This window comes from Haliotis rubra, unplaced genomic scaffold (genome assembly GCF_003918875.1).
Source record: "Haliotis rubra isolate DU_JTF1 unplaced genomic scaffold, ASM391887v1 Scf111, whole genome shotgun sequence".
NCBI classification, from domain to species: Eukaryota; Metazoa; Mollusca; class Gastropoda; order Lepetellida; family Haliotidae; genus Haliotis; species Haliotis rubra.
The window spans coordinates 468,891-482,858 of NW_025765015.1; the positions used below are offsets into that span (position 1 = coordinate 468,891).

Here is a 13,968-nt window from a genome sequence, read left to right on the forward strand (position 1 = left end):
CAGCACTTGCAACATGGCTGACAGCTCAGGCAGTTCACATGTGCCAGCACTAGCAACACGGCCCGACAGCTCAGGCAGTTCATATGTACTGACCACGAGCAACATATGGCCAACACCTGAGGCAGTTCATATGTACTGAGGCACTTGCAACATAGCTGACACCTGAGGCAGTTCATCAACATGGCCGACAGCTCAGGCAGTTCATATGTACTGACACACGAGCAACATGGCCAACACCTGAGGCAGTTCATATGTACTGACACTAGCAACATGGCCGACACCTGAGGCAGTTCATCAACATGGCCGACAGCTCAGGCAGTTCACATGTACTGACAAGAGCAACATGGCCGACACCTGAGGCAGTTCATATGTACTGACACTTGCAACATAGCTGACACCTGAGGCAGTTCACATGTACCAGCACTAGCAACATGGCTGACAGCTCAGGCAGTTCACATGTACCAGCACTAGCAACATGGCCGACAGCTCAGGCAGTTCACATGTACCAGCACTAGCAACATGGCCGACAGCTCAGGCAGTTCACATGTACCAGCACTAGCAACATGGCCGACAGCTCAGGCAGTTCATATGTACTGACACTAGCAACATGGCCGACAGCTCAGGCAGTTCATATGTACTGACACTAGCAACATGGCCGACACCTAAGGCAGTTCATCAACATGGCTGATAGCTGAGGCAGTTCACATGTACTGACAATAGCAACATGGCTGACAGTTGAGGCAGTTCATATGTACTGACAATAGCAACATGGCTGACAGCTGAGACAGTTCACATGTACCTGTACTAGCAACATGGCCGACAGCTGAGGCAGTTCATATGTACTGACACTAGCAACATGGCCGACACCTGAGGCAGTTCATCAACATGGCTGATAGCTGAGGCAGTTCACATGTACTGACAATAGCAACATGGCTGACAGTTGAGGCAGTTCATATGTACTGACAATAGCAACATGGCTGACAGCTGAGGCAGTTCACATGTACCTGTACTAGCAACATGGCTGACAGCTGAGGCAGTTCATATGTACTGACAATAGCAACATGGCTGACAGTTGAGGCAGTTCATATGTACTGACAATAGCAACATGGCTGACAGTTGAGGCAGTTCATATGTACTGACAACAGCAACATGGCTGACAGCTGAGACAGTTCACATGTACCTGTACTAGCAACATGGCTGACAGCTGAGGCAGTTCATATGTACTGACAATAGCAACATGGCTGACAGTTGAGGCAGTTCATATGTACTGACAATAGCAACATGGCTGACAGTTGAGGCAGTTCATATGTACTGACAATAGCAACATGGCTGACAGTTGAGGCAGTTCATATGTACTGACAACAGCAACATGGCTGACAGTTGAGGCAGTTCACATGTATCTGTACTAGCAACATGGCTGACAGCTGAGGCAGTTCATATGTACTGACACTAGCAACATGGCTGACAGCTGAGGCAGTTCACATGTACCTATACTAGCAACATGGCTGACACCTGAGGCAGTTCATATGTACTGACAATAGCAACTTGTCAGTTAGGGCCGTCCATTTTACTATTACTTCAATGCTGACAGACTTACTTTGATCCATGTATGATGAAAAATGGTGAAATTTGTTCGTTTTCTGACACATAACAAAAACTGACATAAATCAAAATCAGTCAGTGCGATGATTGTTAGTATTTCCTTAGGCCCAAGTGTACACACCACTCAGTTTTGAAGTACAAAATTATACAGTCGACACATACTGCTGAATCGTTTCTAAAACGTGCCATCAATGGTCCATCATCTTATCTTCTGCAAGCTCCATCTCAGCTTAGCATACATCCAAAATGCACTGAGCTGAAACATCCCTGTGTCACCTTCAGAAGAACATAAGCAAGAAAAGAGCTTAATTTCCCACCAGGGAATATTTACAGAGTTTAACCATGTCAACATATAAAATCATACCTTGTGATGAATATCCACATTTTACTTTGAAAGTAGGTAATGTTGAAAAAGAAATGGTTAATACAATTTGGCCTTCATCTGCATGTGACAATTAGTAGTTTGCTGAGATACCAACATATTACCATTATTTAGGGTTCACCTGGCTAAGGAAGAGAGACTAGATGAGAGTGGTGGTGTCAGATTCTCCTACAACAAGGTAGCCATGGTCGTGGCCATGAAGTGGTATCAGACTAACAGAACCAAAACAACCACACAGCCTGCATTTCACATAAGCAGCTATCTCATATGGGCATCACAAAGCAAGCTTCTACAGTATATACGCCTACATATATACATCAGCCATCATCAGCCGGGAACAGTAAGGAAGGTTGACACAAACAGTCCCTTTCTACATCCTAATACTGGTCCTCAAAGCTGATCTGAGATGAAAACTGAGGTCTTCCTTGGTGTAGGCTCTGAGGCTAGTGTTTGCATTGAACTTAGTGTGTGCTGAGGTACTGAGAAGAGTTGGCTATCATGCACTGTGGTGTATGTATGATCCTCTGAGCCCTCCTGGAGTGTCTTCAACAAGAAGCCGAGGTGTCAGACTTTCAGTCAGGTTAAACTGGGGACTGCAACACTGTGTTAAATGGGTCGTGTTGGAGATGACGGTGAATTTGGGCAGTCATTGATCAGAAGCAGCAGCTCAAAGACATACTTTGTCCTATTCCAATCACTACAGTGACATTGGCATGTGAACATTTCAAACATGCAAGTCCTTTCACCTTTCACTGCAGGTGAATGGGTGGTTTCAACTGTGCACAAGTATATACACTTCATACAAACATATACTCTGAAGAAGTCTGAAATCAATAACTGATCATGACTGTGTGAAAACCTGTAGATCACTTGAAAGGACCAAGCTCATCTTTTGTCAACGTCCACCTCATGCAGACTAGATCTGGGACTACAGATCCTAGTACTGTGGTGTATGTATTTTCAATCAATATGATTATCTCAACATGTCAATATTTCATAAACCCAAGAACAAGCAGAATGCCTCAATTTATGCATGAAATAAGTAATCCTTGACAAATGAATTGATAGACACTAAAATTTCACATTCAAGGTATAGAGTTGTAACAGACGCAGTTGATACATAACACTGGCACAGAGCGCTGACAAACTCAGACTTATTAGCATTATCAGTGAGTAACAAGAGTAGTGCATGTCCATGGAGACATGTTGTCAGCCATAAGTCCAGCTAGATGTAGATACTACTTACCTCCTCAATACTGAGATCTCATTCTCCAGGGCTTCTTCCTTGCCAAGTAAACCTTTCCTGTCGATACATTTCACAGCCATGTACTTCCCCCTGTTAAATTTGTCCTCTCCTAACACAACCTCTGAGAATGCTCCTCTGAAACACAAGGGAAACATAATGAGTTACAGCATCAGGACAGAAATTCATGGGTCATAACTTGATGAAGTGGACTCAGAATACCCAGATGAGCGAAGCAGGACACCAACGGTGCACATTGAGGTGAAGATGGTGGTGGGGACCTGGTGAGTCACAGTAAGGCCCTTAGCTAGAGGACATCAGCAATTCTGGCATTGAAACATGGCTATTGAGATAATGACAGTAGGTTTGGAGTATTTGTTTGTTAACTAGTTGTGTAAGGTCACACAGTATTTCAGCAAAATGATGTCGACCTGCAAACATTGAACTGTGGACCAGGTAAACTGGTGGTTGATAAAAAACGCAATGATACAAGACATGATCAATCACTACCCTGAGCCTCACCATCCAGTTCATTCACTCAGCTCTCACGATCAGCATGATGTTGCTGGGAACCTGTTAAAATCCAGGTCCTCAACAGACTCTGCGGCAAGATAAGGCTACCACCTGTCACGCAGCTGCACATGCAGGAAGAATGTCAAGGCAAACTGACATCAATAACATGCTTTATTCCAATATCTGACACGATTCGATACCCACTGAACCCATACACACGACTCGGGTGTCATGGGAGCATCAAGTGATGATTCCATACCCATTGTATACACAATACCCAAACAAACATTTTCACAAAACCATTCCATAATCAACATACACACATCAAGAACAGTCCATAATTAGCATACACACATCAAGAACAGTCCATAATCAACATACACACATCAAGATCAGTCCATAATCAACATACACACATCAAGAACAGTCCATAATCAGCATACACACATCAAGAACAGTCCATAATCAACATACACACATCAAGATCAGTCCATAATCAACATACACACATCAAGAACAGTCCATAATCAACATACACACATCAAGAACAGTCCATAATCAACATACACACATCAAGAACAGTCCATCAAGAAAAGTCCATAATCAACATACACACATCAAGAACAGTCCATAATCAAGAACATCCATAACACATACACACATCAAGAACAGTCCATAATCAACAACGTACACACATCAAGAACAGTCCATCAAGAAAAGTCCATAATCAACATACACACATCAAGAACAGTCCATAATCAACATACACACATCAAGAACATTCAAGCTAGCTTCTCCAATGCTATAATGTGCTATTAACTAAATGACATGATTCCTGCTACAGATAACATGAACAAAATGCCAAAGCTGGGCTCTGACAGCTAGGTTTAATGTTTTGACCGAGATTAGATTACATTGATTACTTCAAGTTAATATCCACTACAGCACTACAAAGGCCTGAGTTAGAAACAAAACAGATACAGTGCAATAGCAATAGGGGGACTAGATGCCGAGCCTCAAGTCAGAGGACTAGATACTGAGCCTCATGTAGAGGGACTAGATGCCGAGCCTCATGTAGGGGGACTAGATGCCGAGCTTTATGTAGGGGGACTAGATGCCAAGCTTTATGTACGGGGACTAGATGCTGAGCCTCATGTAGGGGGACTAGATGCTGAGCCCCATGTAGGGAGACTAGATGCAGAGCCTCATGTAGGGGGACTAGATGCTGAGCCTCATGTAGGGGGACTAGATGCTGATCCTCATGTAGGGGGACTAGATGCTGAGCCTCATGTAGGGGGACTAGATGCTGATCCTCATGTAGGGGGACTAGATGCTGAGCCTCATGTAGGGGGACTAGATGCTGAGCCTCATGTAGGGGGACTAGATGCAGAGTCCCATGTAGGAGGACTAGATGCCAAGCTTTATGTAGGAGGACTAGATGCCAAGCTTTATGTAGGAGGACTAGATGCCGAGCCACAAGTAGGGGGACTAGATGCAGAGCCTTATGTAGGGGGACTAGATGCCGAGCCCCATGTAGGGGGACTAGATGCAGAGCCTCATGTAGGGGGACTAGATGCCGAGCCTCATGTAGGGGGACTAGATGCAGAGCCCCATGTAGGGGGACTAGATGCAGAGCCCCATGTAGGGGGACTAGATGCTGTATGTAGGGGGACTAGATGCAGAGCCCCATGTAGGGGGACTAGATGCAGAGCCCCATGTAGGGGGACTAGATGCAGAGCCCCATGTAGGGAGACTAGATGCCGAGCCCCATGTAGGGGGACTAGATGCAGAGCCCCATGTAGGGAGACTAGATGCCGAGCCCCATGTAGGGGGACTAGATGCAGAGCTTTATGTAGGGGGACTAGATTCCGAGCTTTATGTAGGGGGACTAGATGCAAAGCCTCATGTAGGGGGACTAGATGCAGAGCCTCATGTAGGGGGACTAGATGCCGAGCCCCATGTAGGGGGACTAGATGCAGAGCCTCATGTAGGGGGACTAGATGCTGAGCCTCATGTAGGGGGATTAGATGCAGAGCCACAAGTAGGGGGACTAGATGCCGAGCTTTATGTAGGGGGACTAGATGCCGAGCCCCATGTAGGGGGACTAGATGCAGAGCCTCATGTAGGGGGACTAGATGCGAGCCTCATGTAGGGGGACTAGATGCCGAGCCCCATGTAGGGGAACTAGATGCAGAGCCCCATGTAGGGGGACTAGATGCCGAGCTTTATGTAGGGGACTGGGGGACTAGATGCAGAGCCCCATGTGGGGGACTAGATGCAGAGCTTTATGTAGGGGACTAGATGCAGAGCCCCATGTAGGAGACTAGATGCCCCATGTAGGGACCCCCATGTAGGGGACTAGATGCAGAGCTTTATGTAGGGGACTAGATGCTGAGCCCTCATGTAGGGGGACTAGATGCTGAGCCTCATGTAGGGGGACTAGATGCTGAGCCTCATGTAGGGGGACTAGATGCAGAGCCTCATGTAGGGGGACTAGATGCTGAGCCTCATGTAGGGGGACTAGATGCTGAGCCCCATGTAGGGGGACTAGATGCAGAGTCCCATGTAGGAGGACTAGATGCCAAGCTTTATGTAGGAGGACTAGATGCCAAGCTTTATGTAGGAGGACTAGATGCCGAGCCACAAGTAGGGGGACTAGATGCCGAGCTTTATGTAGGGGGACTAGATGCAGAGCCCCATGTAGGGGGACTAGATGCAGAGCCTCATGTAGGGGAGCCTCATGTAGGGGGACTAGATGCAGAGCCCCATGTAGGGGACTAGATGCAGAGCCCCATGTAGGGGACTAGATGCCGAGCCCCATGTAGGGGACTAGATGCAGAGCCCCATGTAGGGGACTAGATGCAGAGCCCCATGTAGGGGGACCAGAGCCCCATGTAGGGGACTAGATGCAGAGATGTAGCCCCATGTAGGGGACTAGATGCAGAGCCCCATGTAGGGAGACTAGATGCCGAGCCCCATGTAGGGGGACTAGATGCAGAGCTTTATGTAGGGGGACTAGATGCGAGCTTTATGTAGGGGGACTAGATGCAAAGCCTCATGTAGGGGACTAGATGCAGAGCCTCATGTAGGGGACTAGATGCAAAGCCCCATGTAGGGGACTAGATGCAGAGCCTCATGTAGGGGACTAGATGCTGAGCCTCATGTAGGGGGATTAGATGCAGAGCCACAAGTAGGGGGACTAGATGCCGAGCTTTATGTAGGGGGACTAGATGCCGAGCCCCATGTAGGGGGACTAGATGCAGAGCCTCATGTAGGGGGACTAGATGCCGAGCCTCATGTAGGGGGACTAGATGCCGAGCCCCATGTAGGGGAACTAGATGCAGAGCCCCATGTAGGGGGACTAGATGCCGAGCTTTATGTAGGGGGACTAGATGCAGAGCCCCATGTAGGGGGACTAGATGCAGAGCTTTATGTAGGGGGACTAGATGCAGAGCCCCATGTAGGGAGACTAGATGCCGAGCCCCATGTAGGGGGACTAGATGCAGAGCTTTATGTAGGGGGACTAGATGCCGAGCTTTATGTAGGGGGACTAGATGCAGAGCCTCATGTAGGGGACTAGATGCAGAGCCTCATGTAGGGGACTAGCCTTGAGCCCCATGTAGGGGGACTAGATGCAGAGCCTCATGTAGGGGGACTAGATGCTGAGCCTCATGTAGGGGGACTAGATGCAGAGCCCCATGTAGGGGGATTAGATGCAGAGCCCCATGTAGGAGGACTAGATGCCGAGCCACAAGTAGGGGGACTAGATGCCGAGCTTTATGTAGGAGGACTAGATGCCAAGCTTTATGTAGGAGGACTAGATGCCAAGCTTTATGTAGGAGGACTAGATGCCGAGCCACAAGTAGGGGGACTAGATGCCGAGCTTTATGTAGGGGGACTAGATGCCGAGCTTTATGTAGGGGGACTAGATGCCGAGCCACAAGTAGGGGAACAAGATGCCAATCCTCACGTAGGGGGACAAGATGCTGAGCCTGTAAATGATCCTGTGTAAATGATGCTCAGAGGACAAGATGCTGAGCCCCATGTACAGGAACCAGATGTTTAACCGCTTGCTACAGTGTGAGCCTCATGTTGATCCTGTTCTCTGAAGCCTCAGAGCAACTGCAAAATATTATACTTTGACTACTTCAGAGCACACTAATTAACACTGTTCCTGGAAAGGTCAGAATGCCATTGCTTTCCTTCTTTTCATTTCATACTTGATTTTTTTCCCTTTCATTACCATTTTCAAACTATAACACCTTCTCTTTGTGAAAATCTTTTCTTCCATAAGAAGTCTATCCTCAAGCATGAAAACTCGTAAATTACGTTCTACTAATTCAGTTGGCCAGCTCAAGGATTCATTGTAGTCTTCATTACACCTGTAACTTGTGTTACACAGAACCACAACAAACTGCTTGAACAGGTTCTAAACTGAACCTATGGGTAAATCTACCACTCAGCCCTTTCATGCTGAACATTCAGCTATGACATAACATGACGTTAAAGTAGAAACATCACAGGCAAGTCTGGGGGGATGTCGCCTCTTGAGCAGTATTCAGCTCTCATCCCTTGTCACTGCACACAATTGGATTCATTAGTCTGGGCCCTGGCCAGTAACCCATGTGAGGTGCAAGGCCTTTCACCCAGTCTCACCATGTGGTGGAGCAGGGACAGCCAGATCGCCAGTGGTCAATCAACTGGGAATGGTGTAGACAACCCTGGCGGCCATGGCCGATAATGACCAGCACACACAGCACTTACAGGCAGGCCATCTCTGTCACTGGATTTTCATGACACTCTATGTATGGACTGAAATGCTTGGAGTCAAGCACTGTAAATGTGCTTCAGCCAAGTGTGATGTCAGACAGAAGACAGCAGCACCAAATGAGAACGTGATCGCACATTTTATTAATTCGTAAGCTCAGTACTTAATAACATGATTTGCTTTGCATCCTTCACACTGATATTTCTTGATAGGCATTACAAAGCATTTTCCATAAACACTGGTCCACTATGCACATTAGTTGATCCGAAAACATTTCCATCTGAATTTTTTGTGTCACATGCTATTCAATTATGAATTTGTCGGATTGATTAAATGGTGTTATTCATCAAATAAACAACATTCAATTCAAGAAGTTCTACCAAATGAATCAGAAATGACCAGTCTTTGAAAAACTTTTCTGTTTCAAATGGAGCTTCATGTCAAGTCTCCACAAGACTACCCAACATCTAAGTCAGTCATGGATGTAAACTTTACCTCTGGTTCCCCCATAAACCACACCTAAAAACATCAATGATACCAAACATTCACAACCAACAATAATCAAAAACAACTATGATGAAATTTATTTCAAATTAAGACAAATTATTGACTCTGTCCAACACCATAAAACCCTCACAAAAAGTCATTCCTCCTTCCTGACACAAATTGACCATCTATGATGGAGGTTTCTAGCGGTAGCTCCATAACATTCTGGTCCTGCTCTGACTGTAAACTGCTGTCTCCAGCTTCAGCAATAAACACTGTACTTTCAGGAAATGTCAAAAGAGTTTTCAATATTGGACCAAGTGTCCCCAAAGGTCAGCAACATTATGTAAGTGTGGATGGGGGACAGTTGACCTTTGCGACCAGCCACAAAGTAATTAGCCACAGTCTGTCAATATTGGCTCCCATAGCTGGACACATTAAAACAGTAATTAAATTGTGGTGGACTGAGCAGAGTCGCCACCCTGCTGCTGCTGCTGCTGCCGCACCCACCCACACATCCACACCTTCCACAGGTCATAAACACAGGTCAGGGAGGACTATACTTGAAATATTAACGCATGTCATCTCACACTGACACTTGGTTCTCTGATCAATGTTTCACCAGCACCACCTCACTGGCTGCAACCCCTTTCTCAAGCCACCTGCAGTCCAAGCTTACGCTCTAGTCTCCTGAAGCTTGGGACCATCTAAACTTGCTTCATGTAGGCCTTTCACATCACAGAAAGGGCTGAGCACAAGAGTAAATAATACAGATCAGGGACAGTGAAAAAGATTATTTCAAGTCAAGCTCTTAATCCTGCAGGTTGAAACAGATTCATATAGCCCCATGGGCAGTGATGAGACTATTGCAGCAAAGGCTCCCATGGAACATACAGTACTTCCAAAATGTAGAGGTTCTAGCACTAAAACTAAATGTGTCTCTAGCTGGCTCAGGAACCAAGAGCGCAATTCCAGAGTTCAGAAGCTGGACATCAAGTACAATTCTATCTTTCAAAATTATATACTGATATGTTGAGCTATTTTGAATAGCACTGATGGTGTCAACTTTCAAGAATGAATCTGAGCAAGAAAATAATGATTGTGTGCGGTTTTCAATAGATGAGGTTGGAATTTTTATGATACTATATTAAAATCAGTAATAAAGAGAATATGCCAACTGTACATATTGATTATACACAGATTATATTGTCATATTGATTATATATATATATATTTGGTGCGTGTATATTTTTCTCCCTGCACAGGAGAAATGATTCTTTAAATATTATACAAAATTCAATCAATTTTTCATCAATTTAACAACTCTGTTATCACAGCAACAACACAGCTAATTTGATAAGCAACAGCTACAGTGACTATAACTGTCGGACAGGAGAACAAAATTCATCCATCATTAGGACAGTCCTAATTATACATGGTTTAGTTAAATCATTCAGCTGATTACTGGAGTAATATTCTAGTCAGTGACTGAAACTTGGTCGTATTCCTGTCTCTAAGTGTATTACACAGCCAGCCAGGGCAGAGAGGTGACCATGACGGCCACCTGACAGAGCAGGGACAATTACGCTGATTGCAATACGATGTTCACAAGTGTCACCTAATACAATGCGATCACAATGAGGAGTGACAGGAATAGAGTAACTCTCATCAACTCCCAAACAGGGAGCCAGGATGACTGTGACTCGGTCAATCCACTCTTACAATTAAGCTTTTACAACTAAGTATTTTGAGATTGAATCACATTTCATGATCCCATTTCACCTCAAACAGCAGCACATGACTTGTCTACTAGCATGTATGTGTCATGTGGTAGCCCATTGTGCACAGCATCCTGTTTATGTGTATGAATATCTGGTTATAAGAGACCAGAACATAAATCATCATCTACTTGGCTTCACGAAGAAATATCTCCTTGAACACTGAAAACAGGAGCCATGTAATTTAAGTATCTTGTGTGAAAAACATTATCCCCAAGTGATCTTGAACTCACATGCAGGCATACAACTGTATGACCAATCACAAAGTGAATGTCACAGTGATCGGACAAAACACGACTTACACATCTTCCTCGGTTCACATCAATCAGTCTATGACCTATGGGATTTCATCATTACTACGTGTGACCTTCAAGTGTTTTTTAACTTTACATCACAATTAAAACAGATTTATTGCTGTGCAATGTCTGATAAAGATATTACATGTAAACGAAGGGGCAATCCCTTACTGTTTTTAGCTAAGAATAGATCCTTTTAGATGGAGCCAAGTGTATGTGTAACACACGCAGATTAGGTGTATGTTCAATGGCAGCAAGGAAGCAGCCTCATTGTCTTTTTTTCAGACTCCAGAGAACAAATTTAAAAAAGCCTCAAACTCTAGTCTTGAATGACTGGGCATGTCTAGATTGCCTCAGCTCTAGGTCTGACATTATGAATTTTTCTGGGCTTCTTTAGAAATATGTACATATTTTTATACATATTATCAAATAACATAAGTATTTCTGAGCTTAATGTCTGTTTTGTAGACTCAATGGAGGCTTTACTTCATGACACAATTGTTGTTTTGAATAGATCATAAAACATATTCATGCAATATAGATTTTCGTACATGTAAGGCATGCTATTGCATGACCACATCAACACTGTCAAATATCTTACTCTATACCTACAACTCCGGCTAAGCTTTTGGTTACTGGGGTATTTCACTCACGTATTTGATTTTCATTTTGAATTTGTTTAGGGTATTCAGTTCTTTTCTCCTGCGTTTCTTAACATCTGCATATTTTAACTTGAAAACCTGTTTTGATGGATACTGTCATTGTGTGTAAACTCTTTAAATCTGAGTTTGTGTGGCCAAGATGCTGTTACAACAAATTGGGCTTCATTCTCTATAAAACTAAATATGTACAAGGATATTTATGTTTCCATCCATCTGCTGTCTTTCTGGGTGGATGGTTATGTATAATCATGCCTTTTGTCTGTGCCAGAGAAAGTAGCTGACCAGGTCACTTCACTCAAACTATCAGAGCCAACATGTACTGGATTCCTTCATCAAGACTTGGCCTTGAAAGAAAGAGTGGGAATTGCATGCAATTTTCTGAAGCAAGAATCAACAATAGGTAGAGCAGCTATGTCATGTTTTTTTCAGTTGCAATCTTTAATTATTTCACGTTTGCTGTAATTTTATATTCAAATTTAACTGTCATGAAATTAATTTCAGTTGTAACAAACACATTTGTTTTATCTGTCAGTTGTAACATGTTTCTCTGTCAGGTGTAACATGTTTTATCTGTCAGGTGTAACATGTTTTATCTGTCAGGTTTAACATGCACATTGTTTTATCTGTCAGGTGTAACATGTTTTATCTGTCAGGTTTAACATCCACATTGTTTTATCTGTCAGTTGTAACATGTTTTATCTGTCAGGTGTAACATGCACATTGTTTTATCTGTCAGTTGTAACATCCACATTTGTTTTATCCATCATGTATAACATGCTATATCAATCAGTTGTAACATGCACCTTATTTTATCAATCAGTTGTAACATTCACCTTGTTTTATCAATCAGTTGTAACATGGAACTTATTATATCTATCAGTTGTAACATGCTTTATCTATCAGTTGTAACATGCACACTTGTTTTACTTTAATAGCATACCTTTATTTTTTTTGCCTGTTTGATTGAGCTGCATATTGTGGGTAATTTAATGGATATTTTATGCAAATTTGCAGCTCTATGTTTTATCGTTCATTTTGTTTTATGAATGAACCTCTCCCCTCTTTGTACTACAGAGAAAACTAGAAATATAAAAAAAATATTTTCCTTGTTTTCAATATTTCATATTATTGGTCCTCAAGAAATTATAACATTAATTAATGTCCTCTCTGTCCTCTGAGTTAATTAAAAGCTGGAAACAGGGAGGTGCACGGAAACTGATTCACAAGAAAACATGATTTCAAAAGAATGTATTCACCGGGTATAGTGATAGCTGACACAACAAAGTGATGTATGTCATGATCTCCAATAAATGAGTGTGTAGTGTTGATGACACAACAAAGTGATGTATGTCATGATCTCCAATAAATGAGTGTGTAGTGTTGATGACACAACAAAGTGATGTATGTCATGATCTCCAATAGATGAGTGTGTAGTGTTGATGACACAACAAAGTGATGTATGTCATGATCTCCAATAAATGAGTGTGTAGTGTTGATGACACAACAAAGTGATGTATGTCATGATCTCCAATAAATGAGTGTGTAGTGTTGATGACACAAAGTGATGTATGTCATGATCTCCAATAGATGAGTGTGTAGTGTTGATGACACAACAAAGTGATGTATGTCATGATCTCCAATAGATGAGTGTGTAGTGTTGATGACACATCAAAGTGATGTATGTCGTGATCTCCAATAAATGATGTCATGTGTGTGTAGTGTTGATGACACAACAAAGTCATGTATGTCATGATCTCCAATAAATGAGTGTGTAGTGTTGATGACACAACAAAGTGATGTATGTCATGATCTCTAATAAATGAGTGTGTAGTGTTGATGACACAACAAAGTGATGTATGTCATGATCTCTAATAAATGAGTGTGTAGTGTTGATGACACAACAAAGAGATGTACGTCATGATCTCCAATAGATGAGTGTGTAGTGTTGATGACACAACAAAGTGATGTATGTCATGATCTCCAATAGATGAGTGTGTAGTGTTGATGACACAACAAAGTGATGTATGTCATGATCTCCAATAGATGAGTGTGTAGTGTTGATGACACAACAAAGTGATGTATGTCATGATCTCCAATAGATGAGTGTGTAGTGTTGATGTCACAACAAAGTGATGTATGTCATGATCTCTAATAAATAAGAGTGTAGTGTTGATGACACAACAAAGTGATGTATGTCATGATCTTCAATAGATGAGTGTGTAGTGTTGATGACACAAC

General features: G+C 43.2%; 1 protein-coding gene across 1 annotated transcript in view; it reads right to left on the bottom strand.

Annotated features, from left to right (window-relative positions):
• LOC124287900 (calcium/calmodulin-dependent protein kinase type 1-like) overlaps window positions 1-13,968 on the bottom strand; it is an 89,051-nt gene that overhangs the window by 48,486 nt on the left and 26,597 nt on the right. Inside the window, exon 2 of the mRNA XM_046724390.1 lies at window positions 3,231-3,365. Coding sequence (XP_046580346.1) covers window positions 3,231-3,365 — 135 coding nt within the window. The remainder of the gene's footprint in view (window positions 1-3,230; window positions 3,366-13,968) is intronic.